A 13,228-nucleotide genomic window follows, 5' to 3' on the forward strand; every position below is an offset into this window, starting at 1 on the left:
GTAGCTGGGCAAGATACAGACTTCATGTTCAGCAAGATGCAGACTCAGAATAAACAGCTGCCCCCCAAAATTTCTTATTAATGTGCTATGATGAAAGCCCTTAGGAGACAACTATAAACTGGGAAAATGATTTTTTCACTGAAGCTGATAAATACTATAAAGGTTAAAAATTGGTTGTCCATCAGAAGTATGTGTCTATCAGGTACATAATCAGCCATCTATGTGTGTGATGTCTTCTTTATTCCTGTTTATTTTTAAGAAAGACATTTGAGATGCTTGACTTCTGCAGAGCTCTTGAACCCAAGGTCATTGAAGTTGGATGCATTTCTGTTCGTATTCTTAGCTATTTTTAATATACATAGTTTGTATCCTCAACAATGCCCACTTAATGCACTTTATTTCACATATTTTCTTTTGTCCGCTTAGTAACCGCAGAAAAGTCACATACTGATGATTCTATTCTTTGAATTATAGATTACACGTTTTGGACTCATATTCTGTTAAATTACTCAGTCTTGAAATAAGAGTTTAATTGGGAGTAGTTTGCCTCATGTGATCAACCATGGAATGAATATATATATTCATACATAATGCATCTTTTTATATATATATATATATATATATATGTATATATATATATATATATATATATATATATATATACACACACTTTTTTTCTTTTGCCTAGATCTTGAAACCAAGTAGAGATCACAATATTTTCCTCCTTCAAAAGGAGTGGAAAATATTGTGTAATATTATCCAAACTGAAGCTGTTTCTACTCAGAATGCTTGATTTTTAAACTTTCCACTAAATGGGGGATGGGTGGGGAGAGAACCATGTTTGTTATTTGATGCAAAGGACACCAATTTGTTTATTTTTGTATGTGGTTTCATATTCTTTTATACACTTTGTGGTAAACATCCAGTATCTTTGATGTCTAGCAAGAAAGTCTCACTTCATTCCAGTCTTATAATTTAATGCTTCATTGAGCTTGCATAACTTCTGACAATTTTCCCATGGACACAATGATTGTATATCTCATATATCTGCAGTTTGAAGTGCTTAATAGATTCAAAATCAGGCTTGTATAGCAAGCTTTCTATGTCAAACTCAGCTAATTTATAAAGACAAGTATTATGAGACTAGAAAAGAAATTTCCATTAGGGAAATCTGTCAGTAGAGAATGGAGTTTGAAAGTCATTAGGTACCATCATCTCTTCAAATGTTTTAGCAGTAGTAGTAACTATTTTTTTTAATACCAGTCTCCTACTGCTCCATCAGTCTGACTGAAAATCACAGCAGTTTCTAGTAACTGATGCCTGTTCGTCTTCCTTTTGACTGATTAAAATCTTCTCTTTTCAATCTGTAATGACAAAAACCTTGGTCCTGTATTCAAATCAGGAATAAAATTCAAATCAGTTCTTCTATCTTTGCATATTAGTAAAAATACTTCCTGGTAGTTAGGATACAGCAATATATGACAAAATACATGTTGCTGTATATTATTTTGGTTTGGTTATATTTCCAAGTAGCTGAACTATTATCCATTCTGTAGGTTTATTTTTTCTCTCCAGAAATGCTGTTCCTATATATACTCCATCTTCAAAATTCCAGGTGGTCCCAAAAATGTGTCTTTATACTAACTATATTAAAAGAGAAGCTACTTAAATCAGTCTAGGTTTGAACCAAACTCATTGCTCCCTTTCCCCCACAGTCAAAATCACACACATTTGACTAATCTTTTGGAGGCAAACCTCACAGCTTTTCAGAGTTGTTTTTCAAATGTCAATGCTTTATTTTAATTGTACATTTAGACTTGGAGCACATTAATGCAAGCTGCTGAGTGCTTTTAATTTATCTTGTCTTTTGTCACTGCATATACAATGTACTCTGACCCTTCTTTGGGAGGAGATACTGCTGAAAATTGCTGGAAGACTCATGTAAGATGCTTGTCTCAAGAGGAAATATATTAATGGAATTAGGATCAAAGGACTGCCTGTGTTTGTAGGTTGCATTCTGATACAAAGACAGTTTTGTTACTTTTAAATATATTGGCTTTGAAAGTGGAATCCTAATGAAATAGTCCATGCAAAATTCTTAGCAGTTGAATCTAGTTTTCCAAGTAAAGTAATTTAGGAGGTAGCTGGTGAAATCCATATGAAATGCTGCAAGCTGCAGTTATATGGGATAAAGTCCATTTGGATATCAGATTTTACATTAACTTCTACAAATAAAGAAGTGTTCCTTAGCTCCAAAGTTTCTGAACCAGAGGTCATGAAATGCTGGAAGGATAAACCAGCTAGGTTTTGTGAATGTTTTCTCTGCTTTTGGGCTCTTCCTTAGGGTGTGTGTTATTGATCCCTATCAAAGTCAGGATACTGGGCTGGATGAAGCTTTAATTCTATCTTCTGAAGAATATTGTTTTAATAATTTTTTTTTTTTGGACTTTATGTATATATTAACTGTACCATGAAACTATTCAGTCTCTATGATTTAATGTCAATTGAAAATCCATTTCAGAGGAAGAGGAAAATTTAGCCAGATCAAAAACTAATGCTCAAACAAGCAAAGAGTCTTTTCTTATTTGAAAATAAAATAAACCAAAACTTAGCACACTCCCCATACTTAGGATATAAGATATATGAAAAAAAGTCCAAGAACAAAAATAGACTCTTAATTTAAAAGAGCCTCCTAAATAGGAATATCAGAGAATGGTTTGGGTTGGATGGGACCTGGAAAATCATCTATTCCAATTCCTCTTCCATGGGCAGGGACACCTTCCACTAGACCAAGTTTCTCAAAGCCCCTTTCAAACTGGCCTTAAGCACTTCCAGAGATGAGCAGCCTGGGTCAGTGCTTCACCACCCTCTCAGGAAAAAATTTCTTCTCAATATCTAACCTAACCCTACCCTCTTTCAGTTTAAAGATATAACCCTTTGTCCTACCAATTCCAAATATGGGATATGGAATTTTAAGGTATGTTATTACAATTTCCTACCTGGCATGTGTACAGAAACCAGGAAAAAAAATCAATGGTTGCTAAGCAGACAAAAACAGAGCTAGACCTTATTTCTGAACTATATAGTTCAGCAGTATTAGTTATAACTTATATCAAAGCTGTTAGCTTGTTTCTGATACATGTTTATAAATAGCAAGTGTATAGCTTATATATTTTTCTGTCTTTATGCTTACTTTTCTGTCATGTCTTCTTTTACGTAGCTCTGCATATAGGATATGGCTTGTATGCAAACATGTATGCAGATGAAGTACAATTACAGCAAATGTTGAAACACTTCATCTGTCCATGAGCTCAGTGGGACTAATTATCTGCTTATCTCTTTTACTTATATTCATAAAAGTACTAGAGGTTTGAGTGCTTAAACTGTAAGCTCTGTAGTAAGGTTTTAGGCATATTTACATCTACCGCATCTGGGAACAAAACTCTAAAAAAGGTAATAATGGTAAAAGCTTAAAGCTTTGTGCTGCTTCTATACAGAATATAGGCTCAATTTTTGAATTAGAGCACACCAAGATACCTATCACTATAGCTTATTTATATCTTCAAAAATATAAAATGAGGTGATAGAAGTGTAAAACATTTTCAGCCCTTACCTTCAAATTCCTTGGTAATGAAAATCAAAAATATGACATCAGCATCCCTTTCAAGCTAGCTAACTGGTGCTGCAGCATTATGAGTCATCTCTTTTAACACCAAACTGCTTTTTCAAAAAAAAATTTCATGGTGAGAAAAGGTTTCAGGGTGATACGTGTACAGATCTTACTCTATTCATGGAACATAGGGAAAAGCAGTAAAAGTTCAGGATTAACTCTAGCAGCTATGAGAGTTCATAGAGCTATTAACTCTATGAGCTAGAAAGGTAGCTGCAATTTTCAACATCTTGAGCTCTTTGCTGATACTGCTCATGATCACAGTGGTTTGAGATGTTCAATCTGCGTGCTGTAACTGCACTGGACACAGCGGTGTATTGTACATAATTGTGTAAGGCGCTGAATAGCTACAGAGTGAGAGCGTTTAGTCAACCGATACTGATCTAATCTGTCAGCAGGAACTTAGATGTGAAGTTCTTCACGTGGCCTGTGCTGGGACCAACAGCAGAGCAGAGCTCCTGAGCTGCTCCCTTGATGCATTTGTCGCTGTAGCTGTCACACTCCCTTGCACTTGCTGCACAGCCACGGTGCTGCTGCCACCAGTGATGATGCCCCGAGGATGCCATGACAGAGTGATTGCATCAGGAACACCCACATGCTGTGGGATCAGGCTGCCCGGGACAGTTCAATAAGGGCCTGTATCCTTTCAGGCCCTTAAAAGTAAGGTAATTGGGAATTTTCTTTTCAGAACACAATGCTTCAGTTCAAGCCCACCTTTCTCCTATGCAGTAGGCCCTATGGCAGCCTCTAGCTATGGCGTAACATCCTCTGCTTTGCCAAGAGTTGCTGTGGTGGATGAGGACAGTTGCCCAGTGTAATTACATCATATGCTGGTCTTGAGTGACTGTTTTTAGTTCAGAAATGGTGAGGGCAACTATTGACACTCTGCAGCACCAACGCACCACTTGCAGAAGGTCTCTTCTCAAGGTCATCATGGTTGCCACTTGCCTATAAAATTAGTTCATTCCTGGTTCCTGCAGATGACTGGACAATGAGGTCAGTGTAGCTTGGTTGACCTGCCACTTCATCCAGGTCTTCCATCAGTCACATTACTGTGCAGCTGAGGTCCTCAAAGGTTCACATGCTGTAGAGTTTCATACTTTCTCTGTATAGGCAAGGGAAGAAAAGTTAGGAATGATGTTGAGATCTTCATTCAAGCCCACCACAAGGAGCTTTGACTGTTCAGGATTATAACTCATTCATTCTACATGTTCTTCTTCACAAGTTTAGGGATGGTGATGATTATTGTTGATTATTTATGGAGTCTGTGATGCAGTCTACCAAATAAGTATGTAACATCTGTGGTTTTCAGAGCTTGGGCATCTTCACTAGTGACAAAGCAGCACTCTCTTCTCCAAAAGGACTGTGGTATTGTCAGCCTTAGAGTATATATCTAATTACTAATAGCACTGCTCGTTGCTATTCCTTCTCATTGTCCTGCTGTACTAAGTGTTGTTCAAACACACCCTGAGCTATTGCAGATAGAGGACAGATGTGTCTGCAGGTGCCTGGCTGCACCAAACAGACCACTGAGGGCAGTTTCCAGATCATCATGACGGCTAGAGTCACCACATAATACCACAGTTGTCAGGTATGCATTAATGAAAGCGTAGTAATGCAGCCATAATTTGTCCAGAACTTGAAATCCTTCAAGTTAGTATGGATGCTGCAGAACAGAGCTGTCCAGGTATCCTTGATGCAAATTAACATTTGTTATGGGGGAGCAGTGTGGATGCTCCAAGACAAAATAGCAATCCAAATGCAGACCATTTGCTATCACATAGTACAGTTCCTAACAGCAATTTACCTATATTTACTCCTGAAAGTTGCAGTGAGGTATTCTTGGAGATCCTGTCACAGATTCATCTTATCATCCATATAGCTCTACTTAAGCCTGGAGGTTCATGAGGGAAATGATGCTCTGTCCTTTTGAGCTGTTCCCAGGATTTCTTGGTCTAGGAGGTGAAGGAAGCAGTAGAACAATGAAAGTTAATATCTCTTCATCACAGGTATGTGTGGAGATGGAGATATATGTTCTTGGTAGTTTGGAGAGGTACAATTCACTGGAAGTTCCCCACACCCAGCCTGCTGACACACCCACATCTCAAGGACACTCACTTTGTGTAAACACATGGGCTGGAATAATTTTAGTGACCATCGCTGAGGAGAATTGCTTGGTGAACACTGGTGGGTGCAGTGACAGCACCTGCTCGCAGACACAAACAAAAAAGGAATGGCATAATCCTGGAGGTAGCCTGAAAGACCTGACAGCAAGAGCATGGCATGTTTTTTGTGAGCATGGTTCTATTTTTATGATGTGTAGGTAGCAGAACATCACTTACCTGCTTACCTTGGAATTCCTTGGTAGGAATGAGCACCCCATCAGCCCTGTGACCGTGCTTGACTGGGTGTAACCTAGGTGGTGACATATGTTCTTATCAAAACAAGCACTTGTGGCTGCTGCCTTGCCAACAAAGCAGTACAAGTCATTGTACTTTGTCCTATGGACTCCACTTTCTTTCCTTCTGATTAAGACTGGAAAGAAAAATTTCCCTCGCTTTAGGAGGTTTTGTCCAGCCAATGCCCATCACCTTTGCTGTGCAGTGTTGGCTGGCCAGTGCTGCCACAGGGGCATGGGAGAGGCTGGCACTGGTGGTCTGCAGCAAGGTCCCCCTGCATTCTTGCGCTGTCTTGGTGCCAGAAGAGGCCAAGATAGAGAAATAGTATCTGGACCCAGCCCAAAAAATTGTGGAGCAACTCTTAAAATCTGTAGCTCAGCATAGATTGGGAAACAGTATTTAAATACTATCCTCATGCCCTTTTGTTTTTTTACAATTTCTTGAAGTTGAATAAGCGACTCTTGTCATCTTATATGAAAACAACCTTCGGTGGATCATTTGCAGTCTCTTCTTGCTACTGGTGAGTATTCCTCTAAGCAAAGTCCAAGGCATCAATGTAGCAGTTTTAAATCTTGATGAATTTCTTAGTCTCCTCTTAGGCTGCATCTTGCCAAAGGTGCAGATAAGTGAGGTGGCTGTTCTAAAACTTGTTGATTGTATGTATTTGTAAGGTGATGAGGCAGGAAAGTGGGAATTAGGATATGACCCAGGGGGTTGGAAGGGTGTGTGAAGTCATGAAGGCTCATCCTTTGCAGGATAAAAAAGCCCAATTAACTGGGATCTTGAATAGGTTGTGCCCGTGCAAGGGCAGGGCCCGATGTGAACTATCCTCTAGTCTCTGCCCATTCTCCACCTCAGAAACAATTTGTTTTGTCCCAGAGCAGAAGCTGAGTGTAAAGTTTTACCAAGGCAGTGGTTGCAGCAGCATATGGTCCTGTCTGAAATGGCTGCTTTGAAACTGGTAATTGATTTCCGTTATTTGTTCTTAATATACTGAGAGAAACTAGATGTTGTGTACCTTTTTGCAAATAAACAAGATTGCATCAAAGACATATTGATCCTATCAATTTCTCATCCTGACATAATCTGCAGGATCTCAAGTATATGCTGGCTGCTTTAAGCAGCAGACAGAGCACTAATGGAAGCTAATTTAAATTTCTATTTGCAGCCCTCATTTAGAGGTGCATAAACATCAAACACAAATACCCTATATTTCAAATGTAAAGTTAAATAATAATTTGCTGGATGAGCCACTGTCTGAAAATACACAACACACTCTGCTTTTGGAATGATACACAAAGATCTGTGCTTCGAAATGATTCATAGCAGATGGGAAGAAAAAGGATCATTAATTGATTCTTCAAATAAAAGATCACAAGTGTAACTGAGAGATCCTGTTGGAAAATCAAATGGACTAAATTTTCAAAGAAGCTTGTGCTTTTCACAGAAGTCTGCTGGCAGAATTTCAAATCAGCTTGATGATTAAACAGCAGGTCGTTTAAAGTGTGTTTACGTTAACAAGCCTCTGTAACCATATTCATACTAGGGCAAGGCAAAGTACACAAAGTGTTTGTTAGATTATAATTAGTTTAGATTACTTTCCATTATGTATTGGTAAAGGCAGCCCATGGGCTGGCTCATGTTTCAGGTTACTCTGCTGTTCCTGTTCGTGCAGCAGTAGCTCTGGATAAGATATCTGAGTGACAATATCTAAAAACCCTGCCCAGCAGTTTTAAGTAGTGACCCTTGCACTTTTTTTGGGCCATGATCCCGTACATGCCACCACCCGTTCTTATTATCAAACTTTAAACTGAAAATAGGACAAAAGTGATATGAGCAATGCAAGGTTATATTTCATAAGAATCTTTGGACTCCTTGCAAGCAAGTCTCTAGATTATGCTGCATCAAACCATATTCTTATGAGTCTATCAGTGACGCTGGAGAAATAGACCTGTAATTCGTAACACCAGAAATTGGTGTTAACTACTTTGCAGTGTTCAAACCTGTTTATTTCCCTTACCACCCATACTTTTTACAGGCTGTGTATTCTCATGTGTTCCCTTTTTGAAACCCCAGAAATGCTATTTTTTACTTCTATTTGATTACTTCACTTGGTGTATGTGAAGGCAAAGTAGCCACACTTATGCTTCTGAAGAATGTTTTAATCCTTTGTGTTATTACATAATTTCTTGATTCGTTTTTATCTGGTGTGGTTTAGCACAGCAGTATGGACCCACCCACTGCATCTCAAAGCATAATCTCTCTGACACTTAAATGACATTTTTCCATTTTCTTGGATGATGAATAATTTACAATGTGGGCCTGTAAAGAATCTATGTTCGTATTTAAATATCTGCAAAATTTACAGATTCACTTTTTCATTTTGAAAGCTCTAAGGTAATAGAAAATGTTTCACGTACTGGCCTTCCCTCTTTTTTTAAAGAGCTTTTTTCCTGCAGACTGCAAAAACACTTCATAAACTGTAGCTTGTAAGATATATAACTTTGTAAGGCAGTTGGTTCCATTGTCAGAAATTAAGAATTAAATAGAAAAATTAAATAGAAAAATTAAGAATGAAATAGAAAAACTATGCTTAAGACAAACCTGTCTGTAATATTAGAAGGGATATATAGATATAGACATATATTCACCTATGAGTGTAGGTGGGGTCAGAGGAGTCTAAATCTTAAATCTAAGTCTGGGAAAATATTTGTGAATTTATCTATTTATGTGTATTATGAGTTCTAATGAGATGTTAGACTATTTTGTCTCACACTAGGAACAGAAAAAGCTCGTTTTAGATTAAAAATTGAGATGTTAAGGTACAACTGAGAGATACATCAACTATGTGAATTAAAAAGAGCCAGTGAGAGGAGAGAAGGCATTTAAACTCCCCTATTGCCACAGGTTGCAGTCAGACAACCCAAGGAAGCAAGTGCTACAAAGGTTAGCCCAGCTTGGAGTTATAGAGATAGGGGTCTGAACTTAGGGAGGAAAAGATGTAGAGATAAAGGCACACTATAGAAAAAGAGGAAGAAAATAAGTAATAGCCTGGAAGATGCAAAGAGGCTACTCTGTCCATCATACAAGTAATCTGAAATGCAGGGCAAGCTCTTTTTATCTTGTCTGGAACTACATTTTTCTTGCTTCATGTCTTCCTTTCAAGGTGCTTTTTTCCTTGTATGAATTGTGAAGTCTGGGGGAAGTAGAGTATATTCTTTACAATCAGTTACAAATATGAGGCTTAGAACCAGTCCCATTCCAGTCATCTCAGCAGAGATCAGCACAGCATTGCACTCAGTCACCTTTGTTCAACCAGTGCTCTGAGAACAGCATGTAGAAATGATTAATGACTTAGAGCTTCATATGGCAACCAGGGATCCCAATTTCTAATGAAAAAATATTCACCCTTCATATATGGCTTTCTTGGAAATTGTTATTGTCTTGTTAATGAGATAGTGAAAATATTTGAAAATATCTGGGCCAAAATAATCAGAAAGTGGTAACTGCTTAATTCCACTCAAGTGGTGCTGCACAAGTATTTACTGAATGAAGATGTCAACTAACAATTTTATGTTACTTATGAAAGCCAGAGCCAAGATCTGTTTAGAACTTTTACCAGAACTGTACTTTTACCAAACTGTACTTCCTGACTGCTGCTATGATGCAAAGAGAGGTTTTTTTCTTGAATATTTATATTTTCTTGAATCTTTATATTATAAAGGTTTATAATATAATGTCATTTCAATACAATATTGTTCCTGACAAATTGATTCATTATTCTGAACTACTGATTTGGCATAAGCTAAACTGTCATCACCGCCAGATCACACAGCTCCCTACATAATTTTCATCTCTTTCCATCTTTGAAGTTTCATCATCCTTGTCGAGATCTGGAAGTGCAGCTCAGGATATGGAAGTGTCCACAAATCAGTAGTGGGTAAGTGCCATCTTAATGTCTCAGACAGCAATGTATTTTAATACTTATCCATTTCAGTTCAGTATGTAAAACTCAAGCTACACATGCAATACATTGAGCCTTTATGAAAACTCTAAAAGGAAGAGTGTTTATTGCGCTTCTAATGTGGAAGCACATGTTTAAGAAAATGTTCCTCAAGAACAAGCTTGATGTTTCAGTGCTGTGAAGCTTTACTATATCAGTTGTTGGTGTTCAAAGTCAGGAAGTCTGATGTGAGCAGCATGACTTAGAACAAGGTCTTTTTTCAGACTGGGTGCTTTAAGTCTGAAATTTGTCATTATGCAGCCAGTCAATGACCTGAATGCTGTCTACACAGGATTCTATCTGGTTTGCTTTAGATGTTCATTCCATTAAAGACAACACACTGGAAAGCCAGATCTTAGAAGCTCTTTGAGGGGACACCACATAGGAGCTCTTTGAGGGGACACAACAACAGCCATTTTATAAGCTCTGTCAGCCTCTTCTCTTAAGGCCTTTTTAACAGCCTGCATGTTGTCTTGTGTCATGATCCAACATACATCCATGAGGTAACTGATACTATCATTATCTGAAACTATCTCAGAACAAAGTAAAGGAATTAATAAACCTCTGCCAAAGCACAGATCCTGCTAACTGATTAACCACTGTCTCAAACTGTTTACTTAGAGTGCTGCTTGAGGCCCCTGTGAAGTCAGTCTGTGCACTTTATTAGGCATCCTGTTGGGAAAAAATGGAAAAGATGCTTTAAAATCCTAGTTACCTCCATACTTTTCCCCAGTCATTCCAAACATGCCATGGTTATGATGCCTTCAAGGGTTTTTCAGGAAGTTCTAGAGATGTTGGGGATTAAACCTGACTATGCCTCCTAGCTTAGAGAAACAGCAAACTGCATTTCCATATGTGGGCAACTCATATAGCAAAAGCTGGGTTTTACTGTGAGCATCTCATTGGTTTTATTGTCTATCCAATATTAATTTAGTAATTAATAAACAAAATAACAGCACAATCTATTACAGATATTGTATGGCAAATATAGTGATCTAAAGTTAAAACTGAGAATGTTAATCAAATTGAATTTTTCCTGTTACTATATAAAATTGCCCCAGGAAGGCGAGTCTTGTCTCACTGTGCTTATACAAAGTTGGTGTTTAAATAATTCACTTTCTAACCAGTCATCATCAATAGTATATGTGTTCACAAGTAGAAGCAACAGGCTCAAGTGCTTCTGTATGGTATCTACAGCTGACATTCAGCATTACTGTATTCATAGTCCTGTAGCTTGTTAGCCACTTGCTGTCATATGAACCAAAAACTTTTAGGGGACTAAATGTTAGCTGATGAAATCTCCTAGGTACTTTCTGCTGCTGGGCACACACTTTATGAGAGGACAAGGAGGCTTTCCCAACATCAGAACAGGGCATTTGTGACAAAATACTTAGCTAAAGATAGCTTTTGTTCCAGACTAATTTTCTGGACTTCAGACTGTCTTTCAAGTCCAAGTAAACCAGTAGTTCATCAGTAGCAGGCCATCAATCCTACAGATAATTTAGATGGTTTTAAAGATCCTCAGAAATAAAGAATTATTTGAAAGAATCTAATGAACGAATCTGGAATGTTTTATTCGGATCATTGTATTTAGTTTGAAATGTCTTGAATTAATCATTCCAGACTGGTGTTAGAAATTCTCTTGACAGTAAGAATAGGGTTCTTAAATTGATACTTATGGGCCTGAATTAGTGCTCAGTGACATCTCTATACCCAACTTCTTGTTATCTTTAAAGTGTGTGTTTAGAATTGTTCATGATTTTGTAATGAAGATTATTTTTGTGCAGCATACAGAGTGATAATGTAAAAGCAGCAAAGAAGAGCTAGAAAGTAGTAAGCTGGAGTTCAGAAAAAAGACTGCTTTCTTCTGGCTGACAACGTTATATAAAGATTTGAGAATTAAGAAGAGAGACAAAGTTTATTTTGAATTTCAGTGCACCCAACTTAAGAGCTCTGCAAACTCTGGGAAACATTTTTGACAGACTAGGATAAAAGTATCATTTCAGTCACACTATATCACTGCTCTTCAAGTTAATTACAAAATGATTTCTCACAGGTATAAATTTTCACACTTTTCCACTCTACTCTCCAACTGTGAGAGTGAAACTTTGTACTATCATAGTTACAGAACAAAAACCCATGGACCTTTAACAGAACAGTTAACTTTTGCTAGATGGGTGTAACATCTCATTACGTATTCATTTAGTAACTATTAATTTTGTAACTCTTTTAAAAAGAGCAGCCCAGCTTCTCTCATATTTATTACTTCTTTTGAATAACATCAAGAATGGCTTGTTCTGAATTAAAGAAAAAGTTGGAGGTTGGTAATTTAATTGGAGGATAATTCAGTTTCTTTACCTAAAACTAAACAAGGTTAAAATCATTTGCAGCCAAGTTATTATATTAGCTAGACTTAACTCTTACTTTTTCCTAATAGTGAGGTAATAAATTCTTTTTAGTTATTAGTAGTTGAGGTTGAGAGAAAAGCTTAGTGTGAACTTTGCAAAAAAATGTCATTTTAAATCTTCAAAAGAAGTAAAAAGAGGCAGATATTGATTGTAATTAGGAAACTTATTTCTGTACCTACTCCAGATTGTGTGACAAGTGACTTAAACATCTCTATGTGTGCTTTCCCAGTGGAAGAATAGCCACAGGAGTATTCACTTCTGCATAATTAATATTTCAAAACCATAATATATGTGAAATGTATTACAGTGACACTTTCTGAATGTAGTTCTCTCTTTACCACAAGGCTGCTTTGCTAATTGCCTAAAAGTATTTTGATCAGAGAAGTAATATTATAGATTATACCCTGGTAGGTTAATCCACTTGTGCTTTTGCAATTTTAAAGTTACAATGACTTTTGGAAAACTGAATACTCTAGAAAATTAATATTTATCAGGGAGGAAATAAGCGTTTCTTACATTTTAGGGCAGCAAAATTTTGTGTTTTATCCCAAATATTAAAGTGCATGTCTCCAGCTAATTTGTTGAAGGATTCAGTTTGCATATAGTCATAGAATGCCAGTAAAATAACCCTTTGAATTTGATCTCCCCTTTGAGCTACAACTTGGAATTTCCCAGTGATAATAACTTTGGGGGAATACAAGGAGGAAATGTAAAGTAAGTTCTCCAGAAAATCAGAATTTAAAATGGT

The 13,228-nt window shown here is 37.2% G+C and overlaps 1 protein-coding gene across 10 annotated transcripts in view; it reads left to right on the forward strand.

Annotated features, from left to right (window-relative positions):
- The window catches only part of DGLUCY (D-glutamate cyclase), a 48,798-nt gene that overhangs the window by 9,725 nt on the left and 25,845 nt on the right, over positions 1 to 13,228 (forward strand). For 6 of the 10 annotated variants that reach the window (XM_018907312.3, XM_050974884.1, XM_030239845.2 and 3 more), the window contains 2 exons: positions 6,516 to 6,589; positions 9,942 to 10,009. In XM_018907312.3, the coding sequence (XP_018762857.3) occupies positions 6,543 to 6,589; positions 9,942 to 10,009 (115 nt within the window). In that variant the 5' untranslated portion in view covers positions 6,516 to 6,542. Of the gene's footprint in view, positions 1 to 4,065; positions 4,336 to 6,515; positions 6,590 to 9,941; positions 10,010 to 13,228 lie in introns of those variants that run through there. The other 4 variants (XM_050974883.1, XM_050974882.1, XM_018907318.3 and 1 more) reach the window with 4 other exon arrangements.

The sequence above is a fragment of the Serinus canaria genome, chromosome 5, assembly GCF_022539315.1.
Source record: "Serinus canaria isolate serCan28SL12 chromosome 5, serCan2020, whole genome shotgun sequence".
Lineage (NCBI taxonomy): Eukaryota > Metazoa > Chordata > Aves > Passeriformes > Fringillidae > Serinus > Serinus canaria.